This window comes from Melopsittacus undulatus, chromosome 2 (genome assembly GCF_012275295.1).
Source record: "Melopsittacus undulatus isolate bMelUnd1 chromosome 2, bMelUnd1.mat.Z, whole genome shotgun sequence".
In the NCBI taxonomy this organism is placed as follows: domain Eukaryota; kingdom Metazoa; phylum Chordata; class Aves; order Psittaciformes; family Psittaculidae; genus Melopsittacus; species Melopsittacus undulatus.
The window spans coordinates 54,895,380-54,919,098 of record NC_047528.1 but is presented as its reverse complement, the minus strand read 5'-3'; the positions used below and the strand labels follow the sequence as shown (position 1 = coordinate 54,919,098).

General features: G+C 40.0%; 1 protein-coding gene across 2 annotated transcripts in view; it reads right to left on the bottom strand.

Moving 5' to 3' along the window:
• Positions 1–11,037, bottom strand: part of TPP2 (tripeptidyl peptidase 2) — a 54,982-nt gene extending 43,945 nt beyond the window's left edge. For both annotated transcript variants that reach the window (XM_005145232.4, XM_031045561.2), the window contains exons 1-6: positions 10,821–11,037; positions 4,452–4,580; positions 3,284–3,379; positions 2,779–2,883; positions 1,994–2,118; positions 1,059–1,222 (exon numbers count right to left, since the gene is read on the bottom strand). In XM_005145232.4, coding sequence (XP_005145289.1) covers positions 1,059–1,222; positions 1,994–2,118; positions 2,779–2,883; positions 3,284–3,379; positions 4,452–4,580; positions 10,821–10,982 — 781 coding nt within the window. In that variant the 5' untranslated portion in view covers positions 10,983–11,037. The remainder of the gene's footprint in view (positions 1–1,058; positions 1,223–1,993; positions 2,119–2,778; positions 2,884–3,283; positions 3,380–4,451; positions 4,581–10,820) is intronic.
• Positions 11,038–23,719: the final 12,682 nt, after the last annotated feature.

Genomic DNA, 23,719 nt, shown 5'->3' with positions numbered 1-23,719 from the left:
AGCCCAGGGTTTAAATCACCTTAACAAGTGTCCTGTTATTCTAAGGAAAAAAACAAAACAACCCAGGGAACAGCAGCAATCTGGAAAATAAAACAGCTTTTTGAAGGGAGAAAAGAAGCAAGAGGCAGAGAAAAAGGATGCATTAACTTAATTCTACTAACAGAAGTTACTTTAAAAGCTCAACACTTCCTACTCTAAGTTATGAAAATTATACCTGAAATGACTCAGTGGTGATGAAGTAAAAACAAAACTAAACAAAACAAACACCCTAACAAAAAAAACCCAAACAAGGAAAAAACCCCCAAACAACCCAAAACAAAAAACCAACAAACAACCCCCCAAAAAACACAAACCAAAAACTGCACAAAGTTTTTGTTGAGATAAAAAGGAGTATCTCAAAAAATTATCAATTTAGAAACCAGAACTGCTTCTGTAGTTCTACTGACATAGGATTGTTTAATGATAAATTAAGAGCATTTTTCAACCCAAATATATCCACATCACCATAACCACTTAAGATGCTTCCAAAACATAACAAGATTATATAAAGAACACACATATCCAGAGTGGTTAGTGCTTCAGCTATAGTGACATCTGCCATCACAAAAAAGTTTGGATAAACCAAAATAAAGATCAATACACCTTTTGTTCACAGGTATGTCTTATTTAAGTTTCTTAAATTATACAAGCACAAAACACAGAAACTAATAATCAGTCATCACTTATATTTAAGAAGCAAAACAAAGAAGGTACTTTGAAAGAAGGTTCTGTTTTAGGCATTAAGATGCAAGAACACCTCCTAGAGCACTTAAACTGTACACTCTATTTATGTAGGCATTTGAACATATAATTAACTATTTCAGACAAAAATGCAAGCAAGTTTGGCAATGAGCTATCATTATAGCTATAATTCAGAAAATCTGAATATTGATCTTGACTGCCACAGTAATGAATACTGTATTAAGATAGATGCCTTGAGCCATCCCAAGTGTCAAAATCAAGACCCAAAAACTGATGTTGCTCAGAAGCAAAATTTTCTTAATATTATTTTCATTTACCTCCACTTGTCACAATGGAAAGAAGGTTTCCATCATCATAAATATTCACAGAATAATTCAACATTTCAGATGTTCCAAAAGACCCATACTCCTGAGCTTCTTTGTAGGTTCTCAGCACCGTACAGTTTGTCAAGTCACCACTCTCACTTGTATCTATGCAGGCTCTGTTGACCAAACAAAATGGTTATTTTTCCAGCTGCTGTAAGCCTTCGGTTATCTTGCCCCCCCAACAAAGAGTACCACCACAAAGACTTTAAGAAGTCTGGTTCTGTGTTTACAGTATCTTAATTCTTTAAGTAAATATTTTTAAACTGGGCTGTTCGCACTTAAGATACAGAAACTACAAAGATCTCTAAATAAACTCACTTTCAAATGCTACTAAATTCAGATAAATCTTTCTTAAAAAAGCAAGAATATGGAAATTCAAGCAATTTCTTCAAGGAAGAAATTTTACTAATACTAGCTGTTCAGTGCTGGTACATAATCAGTTGAAGTCTTTCCCACTGTTTTGTATGATGCACATTATAAGTCAAGAAAAGTGCCATGTTACATCTTGAAGTTTATGTAAAGACTTCTGTGTTTTGGAGGGTTGTTTTTTATTGTTGCTGCTGTTCTGGGGTTTGGTTGTTGGTGGCTTTGTTTTTTTAACCCTCTCACCAATAGATACTCAAAGCAAATTTTACTCTGCCTCAGAGGAAAATCTCACAAGCTTACTCTTTGCATCATGCTGTCTTTAATAAGACTTCATTTTACCCCACCTTCATTTGGGATTGGAACTTTGTCATGAAATTCAAATGATACAGTAGGATTATTTTAAAGCAAATAACATTTAAGAACTCTATAAAGAGGGTAGATTTGAAAGTTAACACAGCCTTCAATGCAAGCTGGATTTTTATGTGTAGATGATGATAAGTTATACAAGTTTAGGCATTTACCTCCAGGTCTCACCATCATTCCATACCAGACAGTCATATACTGGGCCAGGATCACTGTATTTTTTCTCAAAAGAATTCAACAGTTCCACTTGATTTTGAAGTTCTTCCTTTATCAGCTTATTTACCTAGTAAGGCAACAGGAACACAGAGTATTTCTAAAGTTGTTACAAGATAGGTAACCTTACATTTCTTTCTGATGTTACACATTTGTTATGTCACTTCACCAAGAATGCAAGACCATCCTAGGAGTCACAAACATCTAGAAGTTTAATCGTCTTCTAACAGTGCACTGTTTATTTTTTGCCTGTTTTGCATAATTATTTCCAATTTCTGTAATTGTAATGTTTAAAGCCCTTATTTATTTATTTATGCGTCATTAAATGTTACAGAAGTGACCTGAGGTATTCCTGGTACTTCACTGAAATAGTACCTGGCTTACTAAATAAAGAATATGTTTAGAAGATTCCAACTTTGAACACACCAAGGATGACAGCCTTAAAAAACCCCAGCATATTAAATTAAAAATAAAACTTACTAAAACCGCTACAAAGTATCTCAAATAACATCCTTTTTGTATTTGACAAGTTCAGAAAGCTAATAGCGCTAAGAAAATGAAACAACCATCCATACATAGACTTTTTAAAATTAATCAGAAGATAAACTAGCAAGTGATCTGCCAAAAGAACCAGAAGTATCTTTCCTTCACTCATCTAAAAAAAATATTTTAATCCTCTCAACTGGTAACAAATTGTTGCGAACAAGTTTATAAGTTTACTTCTCCAAACCTGGGAGGGAGAGCTATGAGCCGCATCGAATTCCTCTTGTTTTCTACAGGCCTCTGCCAGAGCCAGTCTGTGAATGGGATCCCACAGCTTTTCCTTGCGTTCTTTCTATAGAATAAAACCAGGTTTCTCAATATATGGACAAATACCTATGTCCAAGTATGCAAACCACAAAAGTAATATAAAAATTCCGCTTTGAGACACAATAGTTATAAAAGTTCAATACAGTATGATAAATGAACATCAACTGCCACACAGACAAAAGAAACTGCTACCAGTAATGTCCAGATTTTTTGCTACTCTGAAGAGGACCACTGACTGGACAGTTCTAAAAAAATCACAGGAGAAATGGATCAAGCAACAATAAGTGAGAGAATAGCTTTCAAGTGCTGGCTAGCAGCCTACATGTGTTAGTAAATCACATACCATAGTTTCCTAGAAAAATTTAGGAGTCAGAACAGTGAAATATGACCATACACTACACTAGACGCAAAATGTAATTCCTTACCTGAATCCTCTCCTTAAGAGCTTTAGGATAGATATCATAGCCATTTTTTATGCCAATGTGATATTTGCCTGAAGGATTTACCCAGGTTGTCGGAATCTGCAGAAAAGTATGTTCAGAAATCCGTTAACCAATAGCATTAAAAAAAAAAAATATGAAAAATCAACACTGTAAGACAGCTTAGAGAAGAGACTTGCAAATATCACCAATTTAATTCCCTGCCTCCATGACAGTAACTCACTCACTAAATTTCAACAACATGACACGGCAGTATCAATCCAGTTCAAAAGCAATCACTATTAATTCATGTGACACTGTCATTGAACAACTAAGTAACCACTGTCCTGCTGATCTACTTTGAAAACATAAAGCCCCAGCAGTGACTTTACTGGGTAGAGGTCTGAGAAAATAACAGTACTATAAATGAAAAGCAGCACCATAGCATGAAGAGGTGTTACGGTTTGAATTCATGACAAACATCTGAGTATCTACTTTCACATCTCACTGCAGCTTAGACTCTCAGTATATGAGAACTACTACTCCTAGTTAAAAACAAAAAAAGCAAAAAATAGCACAACAAATTCACCCTTATAATCGTATTCTATGCAAAATTCAGAAGAAAGATGATATCATGGGAAGATCCAAAGAGTTGATGCCCTCATATCACCTCATCAATCAAATTATGCCAGTAGCTTCAGCAGTTCTAAGCTCACACCTCTGATAGATCTGATCATATCCTTTTCAAAACCCTACAGGGTTTCTGTTCTATTTATAGTGAGAATGCAGTGAGTCTATAACCAAGTCCTCACAAGTTTTTCAGTCTCTAGAACTATCTCCCCACAAGTTGAACATCTGCCTGCCAACAGAAAGCAGTGAATCATTTCCCTGCTTTGCTCTGCTTGCACGTGCAGATTTTGCTGAACCAGTTAAACTGTCTTTACCCCAACACGCAAGTTTTCTCGTTCTTACCCTTCCAAATCTCTTCCCCTCATCCTGCTAGGAGGACTGTGAGTGCACAACTGTGTGGGGCTTAGTTGCCAGCTGGCATTAAACCATGACATCTGGTTAAAAGAAACTAAGTTCTGCAGAAACTAAAATAAGTATTAAATTTGTAGTTAAACAAAAAAAGGAGAAGATGCCCAGTAGGGTCTCTGCAGCAGTGAATACTCACCTTTAAAGTTCTTCCAGACAGACCGACAATTTCTCCATCTTTAGGTTCCACAATGGTACATGTAGTTACATCACCACTGCCTGTTGTATCAATTATATCAATGATCTTGGGTTTCCCATCAGTTGTAATCTGAAAATATGAATACAGAAAAATAAAAACGTAGTTGATTACCCTTCAGCACAAAATCCAGGAATTTTTTTAGGATTGTTAATAAAAATGTCAACCAACTTTCTTAAGCATCCAACATTAAATGGAAAGACATAAAACCAATTTAAAATTACTTAAATTTTCAATGAACTAAAACCAATGTGCCCATCTTTCTAGTTTATACAAATTCACTAACTAATTTCTAAAAAGGATTTAGAACACAGAATCACACAGAATCACAGAATCCCAAGGGTTGGAAAGGACCTCGAAAGATCATCTAGTCCAACCCCCCTGCAAGAGCAGGGTAACCTAGAGTACATCACACAGGAACTTGTCCAGGCGGGCCTTGAATATCTCCAACATAGGAGACTCCACAACCTCCCTGGGCAACCCATTCCAGTGCTCTGCCACTCTCACGGTAAAGAAGTTCTTCCTGATGTTAACGTGGAACATCCTATGTTCCAGTTTACACCCATTGCCCCTTGTCCTACCACTGGATATCACTAAAAAAACCTACCTCCATCATCCTGACACCCACCCTTTACATATTTGAAAACACTGATGAGGTCATCCCTCAGTCTCCTCTTCTCCAAGCTAAAGAGACCCAGCTCCCTCAGCCTCTCCTCATAAGGGAGATGTTCCACTCCATCATCTTTGTGGCTCTGTGCTGGATTCTTTCAAAAGCAATTCCCTGTCCTTCTTGAACTGAGGGGCCCAGAACTGGACACAATATTCCAGATAGTAAAAGCATTGCATCAATAAAGCACAGGAGCCCCAGTTTAAAACCAAGCTGAAATTTGCAAGAACAACTATGTGTGTTCAAATAAATCGCTGTGTTGCTTCCATCCCACCACACTGGCCAAATTTTACTGTAATGAACACACAACTCTAACAAAATGAAATGTGCTTAATTACAGGCACCCACAAGCTTGAGTCTCTTAACTGAGCTTAAATCTAAAAGGAACACAAGTTATCTTATTTTTCCTTTGTCAAGGATTCTACTCATTTTAATCAACCTGAAGTCTTAGGAACTACTGCTATATACCCTAATACTGTATAAAAAGTATTTTTACCAGGGTGAGGAGAAAGTGAGCTGACTAGCTAAGAAGAGTTAATGACCATAACTTTAAAGCCTCTTCAGATTAAATGAAAATTAGCCCTGATGTACAGTAGTTGCAGGCAACTAAACATCAAAAAAGAAACCACTAACCTAGCCAAAGTTCCTTTCACCTAGAGTAACCTTCTACACAACTAACAAGACTATGATTAAGATTCTTTTAATGTTATTTTACATTTACAAAAATATTAACTATTCTCTTCTTGTAATAACATGCTTCATCTAGTAGATATTGTATGAGTTCATTCAGGAAATAAACTATACTCCATATACAGCAGTATTTTCTTGAAGGGCAATATGAGCTCAGATGGCTAAAGCACCTCTCCTATGAAGACAGGCAGAGAGAGTTGGGCTTCTTTAGCCTGGAGAGGAGAAGGCTCTGGGGAGACCTTAGAGTAGCTTCCAGTGCCTATAATGGGGCCAACATGAAATCTGAAAAGGGACTTCCTTCGGGGCATGCAGGGATGGGACATGGAGTAATAGCTTTAAACTGAAAAAGGGTAGATTTATAGTAGCTATGAAGAAGAAATTCTCCACTGTGAGGGTGCTGAGGCACTGGAAGAGGTTGCCCAGAGAGGTGCAGATGCCACATCCCTGGAAACATTCAAGGTCAGGTTGGACAGGGCTCTGAGTAAACCGATCCACTTGAAGATTTCCCCAATTGTTGCTGAGGGGGGCTGGACTATATGACCTTTAAAGGTTCCTTCTGACCCAAACCATTCTATGATACTATGAATTGGTCATATGCATCTATTTTTTTATGCTTCTAGGTTAAAAATTAAAAAAGAAAAAAAAAAAGAAAAAATCAATGTTCTCAACACTTTCTATACAATAAGTACACTGAAAGTGAAAAAAGCTTCTTGTTCAGAAAAGCAGCAATATTTGCTCTTCTCTACCATTTAAGTATTTGGTACTGTTGCCTTTATTCTCTATCAATAATTTTGATGCTAGACATAACATACATGGCATGTAGTTTTACTCAAATCATGCTCTGGAATTGTGAATTCAGCTGCTGAAGTTAACAACATGACCAAGCTGTTTCATAAAAATCACTCCACTGCTGTCAAAAAGACAAGGTTCAAGCTTTTATCACACTTCAACAAATAAGAATATGTATTTCCAAGGTCTCAAATTCTTATGGTTAAGGGGAAAACCTTAACAAACAAAAGCACAACAAACAAAGAAAAAATCCTCCACAACAGACACCTAACAAACCCCAAACAAAACAGAAAACCACTCACCCATAAACACCCCCCCCAAAAAAAACCCACAAAACTCAACAAAACAACATACAGAAAAATAACAAGCAACCACTCCCCCATATGGAAGGTTTCAACAGGCCAGAAAAAAAGAGGATCAAACCCCCAAAACCTAAACTCTTAACAACCATAAGAAGGACCTTAATTTCATTTCCCAGATGGTAACAAATACTGCTTTAGAAGAGATTTGCTAGGGAAAAATTTCCATTACTGAAACCAGCACTGTTACTCTGTTTATAGAAATTCATGTCAGGTTTGAAAACTGTTAAAGCACATTAACCTGGTAAAACATCCACTGAACAACAGCTGCACAGTTGTGAAAATTTACTCCGGAAACACAGTGCATAGGCACTCAAACCATATGGTTTTCTAGTGTCTGTAATTAATGTCTCCAAATGCCAGTCTCTACTTACAGAAAAGTCAAGAGCTGCTCCAATAATAAAGCAACTGCAAAGACAACCCTGAGATTATCAGAATTGGACATTTTTCAATATGCCTCTAAAGAAAGTGAATTATTCAGTGATCAAAGGACAAGAAAACAAGAATAAAAATGTAATCCAAGGTGACTTGTTGGAAGGAGACAAGTTATACTGCAACAGGTGGCCAGAACACAGATTTATGCCATAGTGAGCTTGGGTAGTTTTTAAAGTTGTTTCCTACCCAGCAAGACAATGAACAATTCCTACGCTACAGGCCACTTCACCTCCTAGCTGAACAGCAGGTCCAAAGGTGCATGCAAGTTTGTACAGTTAAAACTGACAAATTGGAGTCTTGCAGTCAGACTCAAAGGTCTGGTTTTCAGGTGCAAAGGTCCAAGACTCAATTCGTAATGGCATTGAAACACACAGGTTCACCATCACTTAGTGCAAGTAACCAGTGTGGCTGCTCCTGCTGTCATGGACCGGTCTGACATACTGCCCACCAGTAGTAACGCTACAGTGAAACTCAGTTCAACTGTTTTTTGGGGTTTTTTTTTGGTTGGTTCACCACCTTTTTTTCCCCCACAAGGATTCTACCAAGGATTTCAATTCTGAAGAAAAAATAAAAAAAATGAAGTGAACTAGATCAACTCCCTCATGTGAACAGAAAAAACCTGGAAATAATGAATTTATTACAAACAAGGTATGTTTTAGTACCTTTTGCCTTAAAAAAAAAAACACACCACAATTAATTTTGATTTAATTATTTAGAGTGTATTTAGAACCCCCAATTCTACCTTTATTATCATGGCTTGCCTACAGCCATTTGAAAAAAATACATGAAATAGTCTACAAGTTTGACTTGTTTATGCTTTTTAGTTTGAAAAACATACTCTCATGTTAGCTCTGATATCGTAAAGCAAATAAATTAGTAAATTTTAGTAAAAACACTAACACCCCCCCCAAATCTATCTGCATAATCCTGACAGCTGATCAGAAGTGGAGGAGCACCAGTATCTGTGACAATCCCAAATTAAAAGGCAAAGCCAGATGCATTTGTGCATGTTTTTGCCAGAGGATACAATGTTACTGATTCCAACTGACAGCTATTGCAGCAACAGGAGATGAACAAGTTCTTCAGCACTTGGGTCAGCTGATCATCCTCGCAAATAAAAATGAAAATTATTTGAAAATTAACTCAGTGCTGAAAAACAAGTCAAGCCAACTCAAGCTGCTACTGCTGAAACATCATCCCATAAAAGTACGAGCTAGTTCTAGATAATAATAATTATAACAACAATTCCAATAGCCACTTCACAGAATGATCAAAATTGCAAGAAACAGATGAACTGCTAAGAACCTAAGTAGTGACAACAGCAACAGGTAAAGAGCAGGGTGGGGCTGAACAAAGACTATACATACACAACCACAATAGGTCCATTAAATGTACCTTATCTGCCCAACTACAATGTTACCATTTGCTATTCCTTAATGAGGAATTTACAAGCCATGACACAACAGATAACAACAGGAAATAGATTCTACCAAAGAGGTGAAGAAGGGAAAAAATTAGCATGAAAAAAGCAAACAAACTGAACTTCACAGCTGGCATCAACAGGTGGAGTGTAAAGCAAGAGAAGATGAAAAGTGTTCCCCCAGAGGGCACTGGGTACAAAAGATTCATAAAGAACACAAAAATAGAAGTTAGATAATAAAATGTTTCATGTGGCAAAGCCAGCCAACCAACAAAAAAATAAACCAGATGCAAGAACGTCTGTTAAGCCCAGTAACTATTCTTTCCATAGCAGCATGGAAAGACCACACAGCTTCTTCAAATGTTTCTCCAACATCTTTGCAAACTCACTCTCACCCATCACAAAATTAATTACATACACACACTCACGAAGTTCTCCACAGATTTTTTTACTTTACCACCTGTAACATTATCCTCCACATAAAACAGGCTGAATAAAATTGGTATCATCAACAGTGGGATCATGAGGTTTCACAGGTATCCCTCATGAGGCTTGGGTTGCCTATCTCAGAACAAAGCTTCCCTCTCATGCCCCCCCCCCCCCTTTTTTTTTTTAGTTGACCACTCCTCACTTATAATCTTTAGAGACTTAGGGGTTTTTTTGCTTTCATATGTGAAACTTCAGAACTAGGCACACCCCATTCATATTCACATTTTCCTAATTGTCTTTCACTACTTTGTGGTGTGCCCATGGTATTACCTTTGCTTTTTAGCGAGCTGTCTTGAGCTTCCCAATTACTATTCCACTTACCCTCAACATTTTGCCAAAATCACCAGCTTTATTGCAGTTTAAGTTAACTGAAGTTATAGCTGCCCAGTCCCTCCTTTCACTCTATCTGTCCTCTTCACTCATCCTTTCACTCAACTGAAATCCATAAGGAGTCATTTCAGAACACTGAACTAAAGATCTGCTAGAGTTAGGTCCCTGAAGTAGGTCACTCAGGACTAAAATCTATGATTGTGCCAAAGAAAGAGCAAAAACCCCAATATAGGTGCTGTTTAGTTAAAACAAATAAAGGATTCCATATACAAGCAAGTTCCCTGCAACTCTTTCTGAATCACTTCTCAAGGCTTCCTTTGCAACATCTCGGAGAAAATATGCCAACAAGGGGCAGGAAGGAGCAGTGAAACAAAAGGCCACATACAAACTTACATGACAGAGCTAAAAGAAATAAGGAAACGCTGAGGAGTGCAAAAAAATTAAAATCACATATACAGAAATCTGCAAAACTGAGATTGAGATAATTACAGCAATCACTGCGATCTGAGCTACGATCAAAAAAAGCTGGCAGAACCAAATCTGACACATATTGTTGTTGCAATACAACGCACACACTAAGAGAGGCAGGCAAATTTTGCCAGAAATACACTTTTCATGTAAAAGATCTAAGCCGCTGTTTGTAGCCTCAAGCTACCTCCTGTTGAAGTTTGCTAAAGCTTAAAAAAATCCACAAACTGTTCTTTCACGAGTGCTACGTGCAAGAAGACAATGAAAGAGATTTCAGTACCCTAAAACCTCTGGGAAGGGCTTAAAAGGAAGATCCTTACACAAACACCCGAAGTGACCCGCACGGAGCCCCATCGGCAGGATTCTCCGCCCTCCCGTAGCAAGAGCCCACGCTCACGCAAAGTGTGTGCTTAGCGGGAACTGTGAGCAAGCAAACAAACACCCAAACTGCAAGTCCCCAGACAACCCTTCCAGGGCCTGTCCCGCTACCGACGGCTGCTCGGGGCTGAGCCGCGCCTGCACTAGCGCCCCGGCCCCACACTCTTTCCCGGCCCCCAGGCAGCGCAGCCCAGCAGGGCCCGGGTGCTCCCAGCTCCCCTTGAGGGCCGCCCGCCTCCGTGACTCAGGGCCGCCGCCCGGGGCGGCTCCTCGCTACCGCCTGTTACCTGCATGCCCGGCGCCCCCGGGTCCACGCCGGTGTCTAGCACCGCCAGCAGCACCCCCCGCCCGTCGAAGTCGGGGAAGCGGGCAAGAAAGGCGGCAGCACCAGTCTCCTTCTTAGGCAGGAGACCGTGGAAGGGGAACGGCTCCTCTGCAGTGGCCGCCATAACGGGGTGAGGGGGAACTGTGCGAGAACAGAGCGCACCCGGTACCAGCGGCCGCTGTTTGGGGGGGGGGGATAACGACGGGGGGGGGCCTAGAAGGACGGGCGAGGCCATGGGCGGCGCACGCGCCGTAGCACCCCACCAATCCGCGGGGAGGTGCACCCTCTCGCGGCCTGCGGCGAGAGAGCGCCAGGGCTGAATTGACCAATAGGACGGCGCTGTGGGCCGGCATTCGCGCCGGAGCTGGCGGGGCCAGCGGCGGAAGACAGCCAATCAGGAAAGCGGCGTGTTCCACGCGCCGGAACCTCGGGCTGGGCTGCCGGGCCCGAGGGTTGGCAACGGGGAGGGGCGAGCGGTAGCGAGGCGGGGACGGGCAGGGAGCGGAGCCCGGGGCTGAGGCAGCCACGTACCACGTTGGTGGTGGGGAGTGCTCTGGGGCTGGTGTGGGAGATGCTTCCCGGAGGTGGGAGGGCATCCGTAAGCCCTGCTTCCCTGCGGCAGGACTGCTGGAGGCCTCCTCGGGTTCTCGGTCCTGCCTCAGGGCTGTTGTCGGGCTGCGGCCTCCGGCGGTGGCCGGTGGCTTTCCTCACACCCCACTCAGGCACTGCTGAGAGAACCATACTTGTCTTGGTTCTTAGTTGTAATACCTGATATGTGGTTTTGAGCCATTTTAACCAGCAATAATGGTACAAGCTGGTTGATGACTTGAGCATCACTTTCCTCAAGCAAATTTTTGTTCAGAGTTAGAGGAAGCAGGTGAAATTTTTCTGACTACATGGATGTGTTCACTGTAAAGCAAGGAGGATTTTGGCTTTTGAGAATTGTTCTTTTTGTGTGATATTTTTGTTTCATGGGTCTGCTGAAGTTATTACTGAATATCCCACAATAATCTTTGAAGTAAATCTGGCATTTGTTCATTTGCAGAAATGGGGAGAATGGGTTGCTAGCAAATAGTGGCACATTATGCTTTTTCCCCATTTTATGTGCTACCATCAGCAATGACTTTCAGCTCATCAATGACTTGTAGATGTACAGAATTTTTATGCAGTAAAGTACTGAAATAAACCGGAAGAGCGCCGTCTTAAAAATACATATTTTACAAAAAATTATAGTCAAAGCTGTACCATATGTAGTTAGTGTGCAACTCAATCTGCTCCCCACTTTTGCTTTCAGGCATGAGTCAAAATTTTACATTTTTATATCTAGGTAGCATGTGCTTGACTTTCTTGGAATACTGCTGGTGTCTGGCAGCCATATGCAGGCTTTTTTAGAATTACATAAGGCATAGACTGTTTTTAATCCAGAGAGAGAATTATTCTGACAAGGTGTTTGTTCACTTGTTTAATACCTAATTGCCTGTTTTAATTTAGTTTCCCGTCTGTGTATCATTGCTGATGCGTCTCAGTGGGAGAGGCTTGTATTTCTGGCAGCATGTTCAGATAAACAGATGCTGGATATGTTCTATTGCAAGTATATGTTGAGATTAAATTCTGAAAATGTTTCATATTTCATTCAATAAACTGACTGTATGTTAAAATTTGGAAACGTATTACTAACTCTAAAAAGTTCTGCTCTGTTCTGTTGCCTTGGTCTTGAGAGTTATACCACAAACAAGTCATCTAATTGGCAGTTACATTAATTGTACAGGTATACGTAACTCAGTGATGTGCACTGGCAAGTAACAGGGCAGGTTCTGCAGGAAATACTGGGATTTGAGGAAGGTGTGCCAATCATCTTTTGACAGACTTTAAAGCAAGACCATGAGGGAGGGAAGAAAAACCTGATTTTGGTTACAGTCTTTAAAACGTGACTGTACTGTATCAACTGTATGAGTACAGTTGTGTTGTTAGGATACAGGGTTAAGGTTGTGTATCTTACTGAGCTATTGCAGATCTGAACATACTGAGATTTTTGGAATTTTAATTCTGAGCATCTCAGGTTTCTGATACTAATTTGCTTATAGAGCTTGTTGCAATAGTTCTGCAATATATTTATTTTATAATGATAATATGCACACTCAACACTGATTCCCCTTACTATATCTAAGTTTCTGAATTGTAATAAATAGAGCTTTGTTTTGCTCTAAGTAATACTGCTGTTGTTCCACAGAAGTAAAGGCAAAAGTAGAGCTGCCATGATGAAAACTCACAATTTGTCACAAGACCTCTTGAAACAATGCGGTTTGGTCATTACATTAATGATTTAGCCTCTCTTGGGATCTAAGCTTGTACAGCAGTTTATTTGGGTTTGCTGTGTTAAATAGACTCACATATCCATATTAGGAACCATCTCAGCTGTTTGCATCTGAATCTGGGGATGGAGCCAAAGGGAAGGAGGAAGCAACTGCTGTCACATCCCAGGACTCTGATTCTCAGGGGTGCACATAATTTGCAGATCCCTTGGAAAGCGTTGAAGACCAGGGCTGCACATCTTCCCTAACAGTCATTCCTCTGCTGTAAAATAGGTTTGAGGCCTAGCATATTTATTTAAATATCTATGGGTGGCTAGATCTCCATATGCCTGTGGTGCTCCATCCAGATTCAGCTCTGAATACTCCCAGTGTGGATGTGCTTCTAGCTCAGCTCCTGAGAGCCAACAGAGTAGTCCTGACAGCCCTGAGCCATTCCCCACCTCTCTCAAATCAGGCCTGTTGAGGTGCAGAGCCAAGCCAATGGTCCCCTTTGATTTCACATGCAGCCTTAATGCACCTTAGAGGCTGAGAATACTTGCTGCATCTTCTGCCTGATGTTACATCCAGAAGTTGGATGCTGGGATTCAAATCTCCTTTCTGTCTGAGCTTGCATCTTTCTGCAGACTAAATGCTCTAGCTGCTGCAGGGTTCTCTCTGAGTCAGATGTTTCTGTTTTGCATGGAAGCATCCCAAAGTGAACAGGAGATGACATGACCTAATATCTTGCTGGTGCAGGCACTGACATGGATGGAAAAATACTGGGGTTTTCATTCTGTCTCTAATTAACACTGAATTATTCCATGGAAATGATCAATTGGAATTGAATGTAAGAACTCATTAAATTTCAGTTGCCAGCAATTACCTTAGTCACCATGTTAGAGATTTCACCCACTCATGTCTCAACCCTGCCGCAGTTGCAACATGTTGAGGGAAAGAATGCGCCTACCAATTAGACTGGGACAGGAGGTGTTTGATCAAATCACATTAGGCAAGGGAGGCACTTCAGTATTCTGAGTGTTAATCAGTATTCTGAGGTGTTAAGGTACAGACTCCTCCCCATTCCCACTTCATGAGAGAGGGTTAGCTTCAGAATTTAACTTCTAGTTTATAATGGGAATAGATTATCCTTGAATGAGGTAGATGTCAAGATGTACCTAATTCCTGCCATTGCCTTTTGTCTCAATTTCCTTAACATTGGTTCTAGTTATTCCCATGAAAGTGTAAATCAAAACAAGTACTCAAGAAAGAACAGTTTTTCACTCCTTCCCAGCCTCATCCTTCTTCTTCTTGCCTGGTCATGCATGCTGGTGTGGCTTCATGGTGGAGTAATTCAAGGAATAAATCTGGCTGAAAACTATCCCACAAAAGCAGTTGGGAGCATTTACCTGAGACAGGTTCCTGTGCCACCTCTGTCATTCTAACGCTGGTGCAGAGTGGAGGTGGTCCCTCACAATGCAGCGCTTCCTGGTTAAACGGGCCATGGGACTGTGGTACTACATGGGGAGCCCTGGCCACTACATGTGGTCCCTAGCGAATTCTGGAAGAGAAAGCTGATTTACAGGATTTGGATTTTGTTTACCAGGCCCTGTACTGAGACTTCCACAAAGTGCCTGGATAGCTACAAGCCTGTGTAAGTTTTTTCGTGGATCTTTTTCATAAGGATTTTCAAAGAAGGTTCAATCCTAGTACTTTTTGATTAGCACAGAACAGTTCGGGGTTGACAAAGGTATCATCTCCACACAATGAGCACTTCGGCATTCTTATCCATAGAGAGAAAAGCACATACCCATCTTTTAGTTTTGATAACAAATCTTCCTTCTTGGACAATGTGTCCTCAGCTTTGTTTTTGAAGTTATTTACTTGGTTGGGTCAGTTTGCTATGTTCATCCCTTGATAAATATAAGAAGATCATTGTATACACATACAGTTATGAGATCATTAGTCAACAACAGCTGGCTGTTACTCTCCAACATAATTGAATTTCAAATATGCCTGTCAAAGTTAGCAGAAGTGAAAACTAATGAATCCTTACTGTTCTCTGTCACAGTCTTGAGTCCCAGCTAATGGTTTTAGGCTATGCTGTCATTTACAAAATCATCAAAAATTGCCTGAAATTATATCCATATGGAGAGCTGTTCATATATTGGTTTAAACACTCTCTCAATAAATGTTGCTGAAAAAACTGATTACTCCTGAACATTAAAAAAGTTAGGGTTCATTTAGTAAGACCCTGGCCTCAGCAAAAAGCTGCAGCTGAAGTTCAGTACCCATCAAGCCTCAAACATCTTGTGGTCTTCTGTGACAAAATTATTAGTAGGGTTGCTTTTAAAAGACATATTTCCTTGAGAATAGAGGCACAAAACCAAATGCCATACTCACTTCTTCAGTGTAACTAGCAAATGTTTTTCAAGTTTGCTTTTTTCGGTATAAAAAGAAACAAGAGAATCACCGCATATGACAGCAAACGCCTACAATGAAAGAAGGCTCAAAGGACACGGGCATAAGTGATGAGCACAAGGAACAATATAAGGAATGGCCACCAATTATTGTAAGGAAAGCTGAACTTAGCACAAAGGATGTTGAGGGTGGCCTTGGTTTTAGCTGCCCAGCTGTAGCAGTGGGGTTTTGAATTGTGTAAACAGTTTTTCCTGTGATAATCTGGAGAGAAACAGCATGGGTGAAGAAGTGTGTAGGCGACTCAGCCAAACCTAGAAGTATATGAGCAAAACAACTGAGAAAATGAACTTTGAAGAGAGCAACTAAACTGACGTGAGCTGATTTCAACTCACATATTCCTCCCTGGACACTGGGGTGCCCAATGTCATAACAATGAGCATACAGGGACTGGTAATGGCAATCAGGTTTGTATTGTGATGCAACCGTGTATCACAACTGCTATATTGCACTTGTGACTTTAGTACATTGCTGTATCACTCTGTTAAATCAAAATCCTGTGAAACATCGAATATCTACAAATAAGGAAATCTGGTATTAAACATGAAGCCCTCCATGTTAGGAATATCTCAAAGAACCTGCTCAGAGAGTGTTTGGCTCTGACACATTCCTTGTTGTAAGAAAGAGCCTGGAGGGCTACCACAGATCCACAGTGCAGCTGTCGCTTTACCCTATAGGAAATATTCCTCTCTGAATTCCTAGTTCAGAATTACCTGAATAATTGGAAGCCGTGTTCCAATTGCAGAGTGACTGTCCAGAAAATTACATTCCCTAAGAAAATAAAATATGCAATTTTTGCCCCACACATGAGAATGAGAGAATGTAATTGTCTCATTAATTTACAGCTGAGGTTTTGAAATGGTATAACACAAAATGATGAGGCTAGACTAAATGTGGCCTCCATGACCTGTTTTTTAGTGGGACAGCATTCAAAACAAAGGTAATATGTTCTGTTTAAGAACATGAATGAAACTGAGACAGCTGTGCTTTCTGAGACAACCATATCTTCAGCACCAGAGGACAGATGTAAGAAAGCCTGTGGGGTCTTTTATAACTATGCTGCATAATGAGCAACGAAATTGCTGGTTATAAATATACACTTGCTATTTCTAAAGCTGAGCATGCTGCTCATTTTTCAGTTTTCTCCAAAGCTTAAAACAGAGTTGAGCCTTATTCCCAGACTTGGCCTTGCATAACATGCAGAGATTTGTAACAGAAATCCAAAAATTAGTAGAATGAATTACAAATGGAAATTTATATATGTAAAAGCATCAGAAGAAACAATACCAAGCAAAGGTTGAAAAACGTCATGTACTGGTAACCAAGGACATGGTTAACATCGGTCAAAATAGGTGAACATCAAGGAATGTGTTGCTCATAGCAAGATCAGAAGGTCTGAGCTCTGGTGGGGACACAGCACGATGATGTTCAAGCAGAAGACTTGAACTCTGATAAGAGGAGGATGGCAGAAAGATTGTCACCACAAAGATACCCAAATGAGAGTACACGGATCATGGGTAGCAGCCTTCCCAAAAGTTTATGGAGGAGGAATCTTTAAGTAAGATTCTGAGGCAAAATTTCATATCATAGTAACTAACTCACAAAATGTATAAAACCCTTTATCAGCAAAAGGAATCCAAGAGGTTTAGTTAGAAGTTGATTGTTGATAGTTGATGTCCCTTGTCCTCTGTGCCATGTATAAGTGAAACTGTCCAGACCACTGGGGTACACACATTTTGGTGCAGGAGTACATGTGAGTGTGGGAGAACAATCTATGAGATAATGAATGTAAGTGGCATTGTAAACAAATTTTAAAACAAAATTCGTTTTGTTCAGTGCTGATTTTTGTTGTATTAGATTTCTGCAGTCATAGGCATTCTGTATTAATAGAGTGATTGCCCAAACAGTCAGCATTGCAACAGTGTTTTTTTCTGTGACATGAATGTCACATCAGGGTTTTTAGACTTCTAATTAGTTGAATTTTGTAAGATACCACAGCTTTGTTTCATTTTAAATTTATGAATGCAAAATTGTCTTGTGCAAGTTACACTGTGTCATGGTTTAACCCCAGCTAGCAACTAAGCACCATGCAAGCACTCTCTCCTTCCCCCCTGGTGGGATAGGGAAGAGAATTGTCAGGGTAAAAGTGAGACAACTTGTGAGCTGAGATAAAGACAGTTTAATAGGTACAGCAAAAGCAGCACATACAAGCAAAGCAAAACAAGGAATTTATTAATTCACTTCCCATTGGCAGGCAGGTGTTCAGCCATTTCCAGGGCAGCAGGGCTCTGCCACAGGTAATGGACCTTCCTTCTTCTTCCCCCAGCTGTATATGCTGAGTATGATGTCATATGCTATGTAATGTCCCTTGGGCCAGTTGGCATCAGCTGTCCTGGCTATGTCCCCTCCCAGCCTCTTGTGCACCCCTAACCTGCTCCCTGGTGGGATGGGGTGAGAGGCAGAAAAAGCCTTGACTCTGTGCAAGCACTGCTCAGCAACAGCTCAAACATCCCTGTGCTATCAACACCATTGCTAGCACGAATCCAAAACAGAGCTGTTGGAAGCATAAAACAGTGAAAAAAAAGCAAAAGCTCAAGGCGGGCAATGACGTACAGTGTGACTGCAACAGGCATGGAAACCAGGTGGAGGTCTGGTGGTTTGTCTTGCTGTGGCTCTTGGGAGGAATATGAAGTGGGGCAAAGCTGCAGTCCTTCTGTAATTAGCTTGTCCCTTCTGCATGGACTCATTGCAAGATCTTGCAAGAAATGATTACCAGCACCTGCTACCAAGTACAACTGGTCTGTACAACGTGTCTAGAAAGTTTGATAACAGTCCACCCACAACACTGTGTGCAATAATATTTAACAAGGTATAAAAATACCCTGATTTTGTACCAAAGTGGGGGATGAGGGAAGTAGTGAATGCTCCATCCCTGGCAGTGTTCAAGACCAGGTTGGATGAAGCCTTGAGTGATATGGTTTAGTGTGAGGTGTCCCTGCCCATGGCAGGGGGGTTGGAACTAGATGATCTTGAGGTCCTTTCCAATCCTAACTATTCTATGATTCTATGATGAGATTTTGACACCAAATCATAGGGACAAAATGATGGGTTTGTCCTTCTTGCCATCCCTGGAAGGGATGCCTTTAGTAAGAATCATGTCTTCAGCTATGTGGAGTGTTTTGACCCAGGAAATTAAGTTTGTTGTTACAATCATATTGTTAGCACTATATAGCTACTCTGCAGTTAATGCATTTATCACCAGCAATCCAAAAGCACTACATATGTTGCATATGTATAAACCATATTAATAGCCCCATACCAGCTACTATGGCTAAACCAGCACACACTATTACAGATTTAAGTACAGTAATTCATGCTTATTTATGACGGAATGTAAATCATACACCCTTACAAGCTGTTTCTGAAAATTTACTGTATCAGCTTAAACTCTAAAGCTCCATCTTAGAAAGGCTAAAAGGTGTATCATATATCTGTCAACATATATGAAATATATACATATTCCCCATAATGGAACTCATGAGCTTCTGTCTGATAAATGTTATTTTGTTGTTTTGTTTTTTTTTATTTATAAGTAAATATACAAGGTGTTTGAAACTATATTTTCTTAATCAAAAGCTACACTATAAGCCAACTAGAAATATTTCCAGATTTTCCTGTAACCGCTTGTACAACATTGTTTGGCAAGGATTTTATTGTGTTTTGTTTTGAGCCTGTATTGAAATGGAGACATAATCTGAGTGCTGAAGTTCTAGTTCTTGTCTTTAAGGGGCAAATCTGAACACTAAGTATCTTTGTTTGGCTTATGCAAACAGGAAAATGGGCAGCAGCTATTAGATTCCAGTAGTCAGGATTAAGAAATATGCTTTAACTACCAGCTTGTCCTGAAAGAAAAGAAACAGAAAGCTGCATCAAGGTAAGAGAAATTACTGTGAATTTCCTTTAACATAAGGGGTGTCTCTTGTGAGAAATCTCTCCAAACAGGAGCAGCTCTTTTCTTGTAGATACTGATGTCCATATCTGCCACCTAAATCTTTCCTTCTTCTTGTGCACCATGCAGTGGCACAAGTACTCAGTGAGTGTTTGCCTCCATTTTAGAACAGCTGCAAACCTCATATGAACTAATTATGATGTATAGCAACCTTTTGCATCTTCTAAGTAATTTCTATGGGGTTTTTTAATGACTGCTTGAATGCAGTAGTAGCCCTCAGTGGGCATATTGCTGTTTCTCTTCAGGTTCATAGAGACAGTGAAGTAACAACCTGGACTGACAAGAGAAAAGGAAATACAAGGGAAAACTTCAAGGTCCTGTACAAGGACCTTGTCTTTTGTTTTCTGTTTTCCAGTGGGTGACAAAGAACAGCATAACCTCTTCCTGACTTTTATGGTACTGTTCTCTCAAGTTTCAGTGTTTTATATACATGTTCAGACATCTGGTACAACATTTTCTGTTGAGATTCCCATCAGCTAAACAGTGTCACAGGCACACTGTTCTAACTGTATATCATGCATGAGTTTTTAACATTGCTTCTTGAGCAATTCAAAGCTAAAAGAACATCTATCAATTAAGGGAAGTATTTAACAGAAGAAGGCTTGAATGACACCTGGAATTACTTGGTTTTGAGCTTAAATACTCAAGCTATTTATTTTGCTTGTTTGTTCTTAAGTTGCTCTCTAATTCCATTTATTTTTTTTACTCTTCAATTTTCTCAGAAAGACAAAGATGCAGTTAAATAGGAATTTCAAAATAGTTTGTACATCCATTGGTAGAGTTTTGCTATAGGGACAAACTACTCAGAATTTCCTGGGAAGTTTTTAACTGCTTCCAGGGAATGCCTTTCATTAAGAGCTACAGAGCTCCTTTCAGGAGATAATGAGGATACTGGGCTCCTAGAAACATTTCCTAGGTTTCTTTAGCAGCACTTGGAAACTATATTTCAGAACCTATGAGTGGCTGATGGCTCCAGCTGATCTGGTATTCTATCTGTCAGTGAAGCCCATTGTCAGACACTAAGGGAGGAGTAAAATTAGGGCAAACATAAATTATGTGAGTTATCCCCTGAACTTCTACTATGTTCAGCTCAAGAGGCCTTCTGAACTTGGTAAGACCTGTCTATATAGTAACCTTACATGGATCTGTCTTCCAAATATATATTTAATCTCCACTTGAAACTATATGTTGGCAGTGGTGGGGTTACAGCTATCTAGTATGTGTTTTTTCTTTTTATCAGTTTTTAAAATATGAATAACTCAAAAGCTAAGTGTTTCAGACTCTGCAAACCCTTTAAAGACATAATAAGCTGGGGATAAAATGGCTTGGATGTGTTTTTGTTTTGCAAAACATAAAAACCGGCACCCCTCAGTTGTTGCTTTTAATGACATGAAATAGATATTTGTTAAAGTTCTCCTCTTTTCTCCTCTTGAGGGCAGCAGACATTCAGAACTGAAAGTTGTTCATGTTTGTTCATAACGGTGTCAGAAAGAATATCCTGAATTTGTATTAAGCCAGGGTTAGCTTGTCCTTTGGCCCCCATGGTTCAGAGTACAGATCTGCTTACAGCTCTTTATCTCTTACGCTATAGGATGAAGCCTGAAAGCTTAAGTGGAAAATACAACATATGAAACCAAGGCTTCACTTTATAAACCAACTGAAAACAGAGTAACTGAGATGCAGAAACATTTACTACATTTCATAATGTCTCCACTGTTTGTAAGGTCAGGTGAAAAACTGTGGTCATCCACTAAAAATTAAGCAGGTTTTTTTGTTTGTTTTTCTTGTGTGCTGTTGCAGTCATGTGTGATAAAGTTTAACATGTCCTCATAACAATGAGGCTCAAATAAAGGCTTTGTGAGAAGCCTAGTTGCCCTGGACAGCTCTGGTGATTCATGAGTATATTCACACGTGCCCAGCCAAGATGAATGACATCTCTGGTTATGTTCTGTCTATTGTGTCTTTACCATGGATGTAGTGCTCTGCCTTCAAACAAAAAAACTACGAAAAAGATAAGAAAAACTACCAGCATAGGTGCTGGGACTGCCTGTATATTGTTTGTGTGTCTCCCATGTGGCTTCACTCTTGTGTGGGCTTATGCAGTAGAACAAGTAAGTGCAAATGATTGCAGTGGTCAGTAGGTCTGCAGCAGGATTCAGGAAGTATTTCCACACCTCAACACAGCACCAGCTGTTGATACTACTTGTGCTGGTGCAACGTGCCGCACCAGCGGTAGGCAAATTCTCCAAGCTGTCATCAAATTCATGTACGCCTGAAAGAAACAATCTTTCTTTCCTCATTCATTAAGAGCTATCAAGAACGGTTTGAACTAGTCCTGTATTTACTACTGAAGATAACTGACTTCTCTGTAATCTTTGAATGAAGCTAGAGAAAAGAATAAATTAGACAAGTGTAACCTTTCAGGCTGACAGTGCTACAAATGTACATTAGCATGTCTCATTTTACTGCTACATTGGTATTATTGACAGAACTCTGATTCAGAACTTTTCTCTTTGCCAGAAAGTATGCCTGACCCAGGAATGACCTGCTTCCCTTGCATGTACTTCATGTCCTAGAACACAAAATGCCCTCAAACTTTGAAAGTGATGCAGAGCTCTGGGGAACAATTGAAAGAGTTTGGTTGTCCTCTGCTTGTTCTATGGCTTATTTCCAGCCCTGAGGAAAACTGGATAGCATTCTCAGTGTGGTGTAGCTGGTTTGTACCAAACTGCACTCTACAGGAGTACTTGGCAGTTTTGTAGCACGAACGTATACTGTGGATGCATTATCAAAATCCAGTACCTCAAATCCTCAAGTAGTTTACACATAGTTAGATTCTTCACTTACGATGATATTGACCAGTTCATCATAAAGGAGGTTTACAAAGGAGACCTGACCATACAGGGTTGTGTTATATGGTGTGCAAGGTGAACTGCATCTCAGTTGGTGAAAAAGCATATGGTTCAGTGCTCTGTCTAGCTGTATGGTTGGACTTAATCCATCACTTTCTGGGATGGCTAACTTGTTAGTAGCTGTTAGTAGATGGGCAGGAAACAAGCTAAACGTTTCTTGCCTATCTGTAAGACTGTTGTTGGATCATGAGGGGTCCCCTCCTGCCTGTGTAATTCCTTGAAGGGAGGCCAGAGGAGACCTGTATTGGTTGGAACAGCAGTTCATCCTACACAGGATTGGGAAGCAGAGCTATCCCTTGTCCAGTCGTAGTGCCATATTCTCTCTTTTGGTTGGGGAAGTCAACAAATGCTGCTGATCAGTCCTTGTTGGGAATTAAGGCACTGGCAGCCACGTGTGGAAGCAATCAGGAAGGCTGGGTGCCAGTGCTGCACTGGGGGAGCCAGCAAAATCAGTATTGCTTCCCTGAAGTCCTTCAAATTGGTGCCCATGGAACCTCCTTCTAAACTCGGGAAAGCCTTTTCTTTCCCGGACAGATCTCTCTTCCACCAGAAGAGCAATTTACCTGGACTAGCCAAGTAAAGGTTTTCAACCATATGGTCTAACATGCCCTGAAGGATTAGTTCAATAAAATGTTGTATACGTCTGCTTGCTGTGATTTGTGGCAAGCCTCAGGGTTCTCCTTCTGTTTTCAAGGGTATAAAACTCTTAATTCCTTGATAATTCTGGCTATTTTACCATTTCAAATGTTACATTTTACTGGATTCATATATGGCATCATCCTATGCCAAAACCATAAAGGCTTCTTTACCTATATGAATATCTTTAAATACCTTCTGAATTTCTTCTTCTTCCCTCCATTAGTGTTTAGCATGTTTTGCTCTAATGATTCAGAATTATAAAGTATGCATATACAGATATATGTTTGTATTTTAAGTTTTAAATTCTATTAAGGTGAACACAATGTAAATAGAAAATAATAGCATCTGATACCAAATCTAAAAAATGCCTTTCAGATTAACCATGCAAAGTATATAGAAATAATTAACTTTACGGCCACTAGATGTGACTGTTGCTCTATGTGAACATACTTGAAACATCATTCATTGTTCTAAGTCGTCCCTTAAAAAATATTGTAGGATAACTCTGTGTCCTTAATTCTGTACATTGAATATT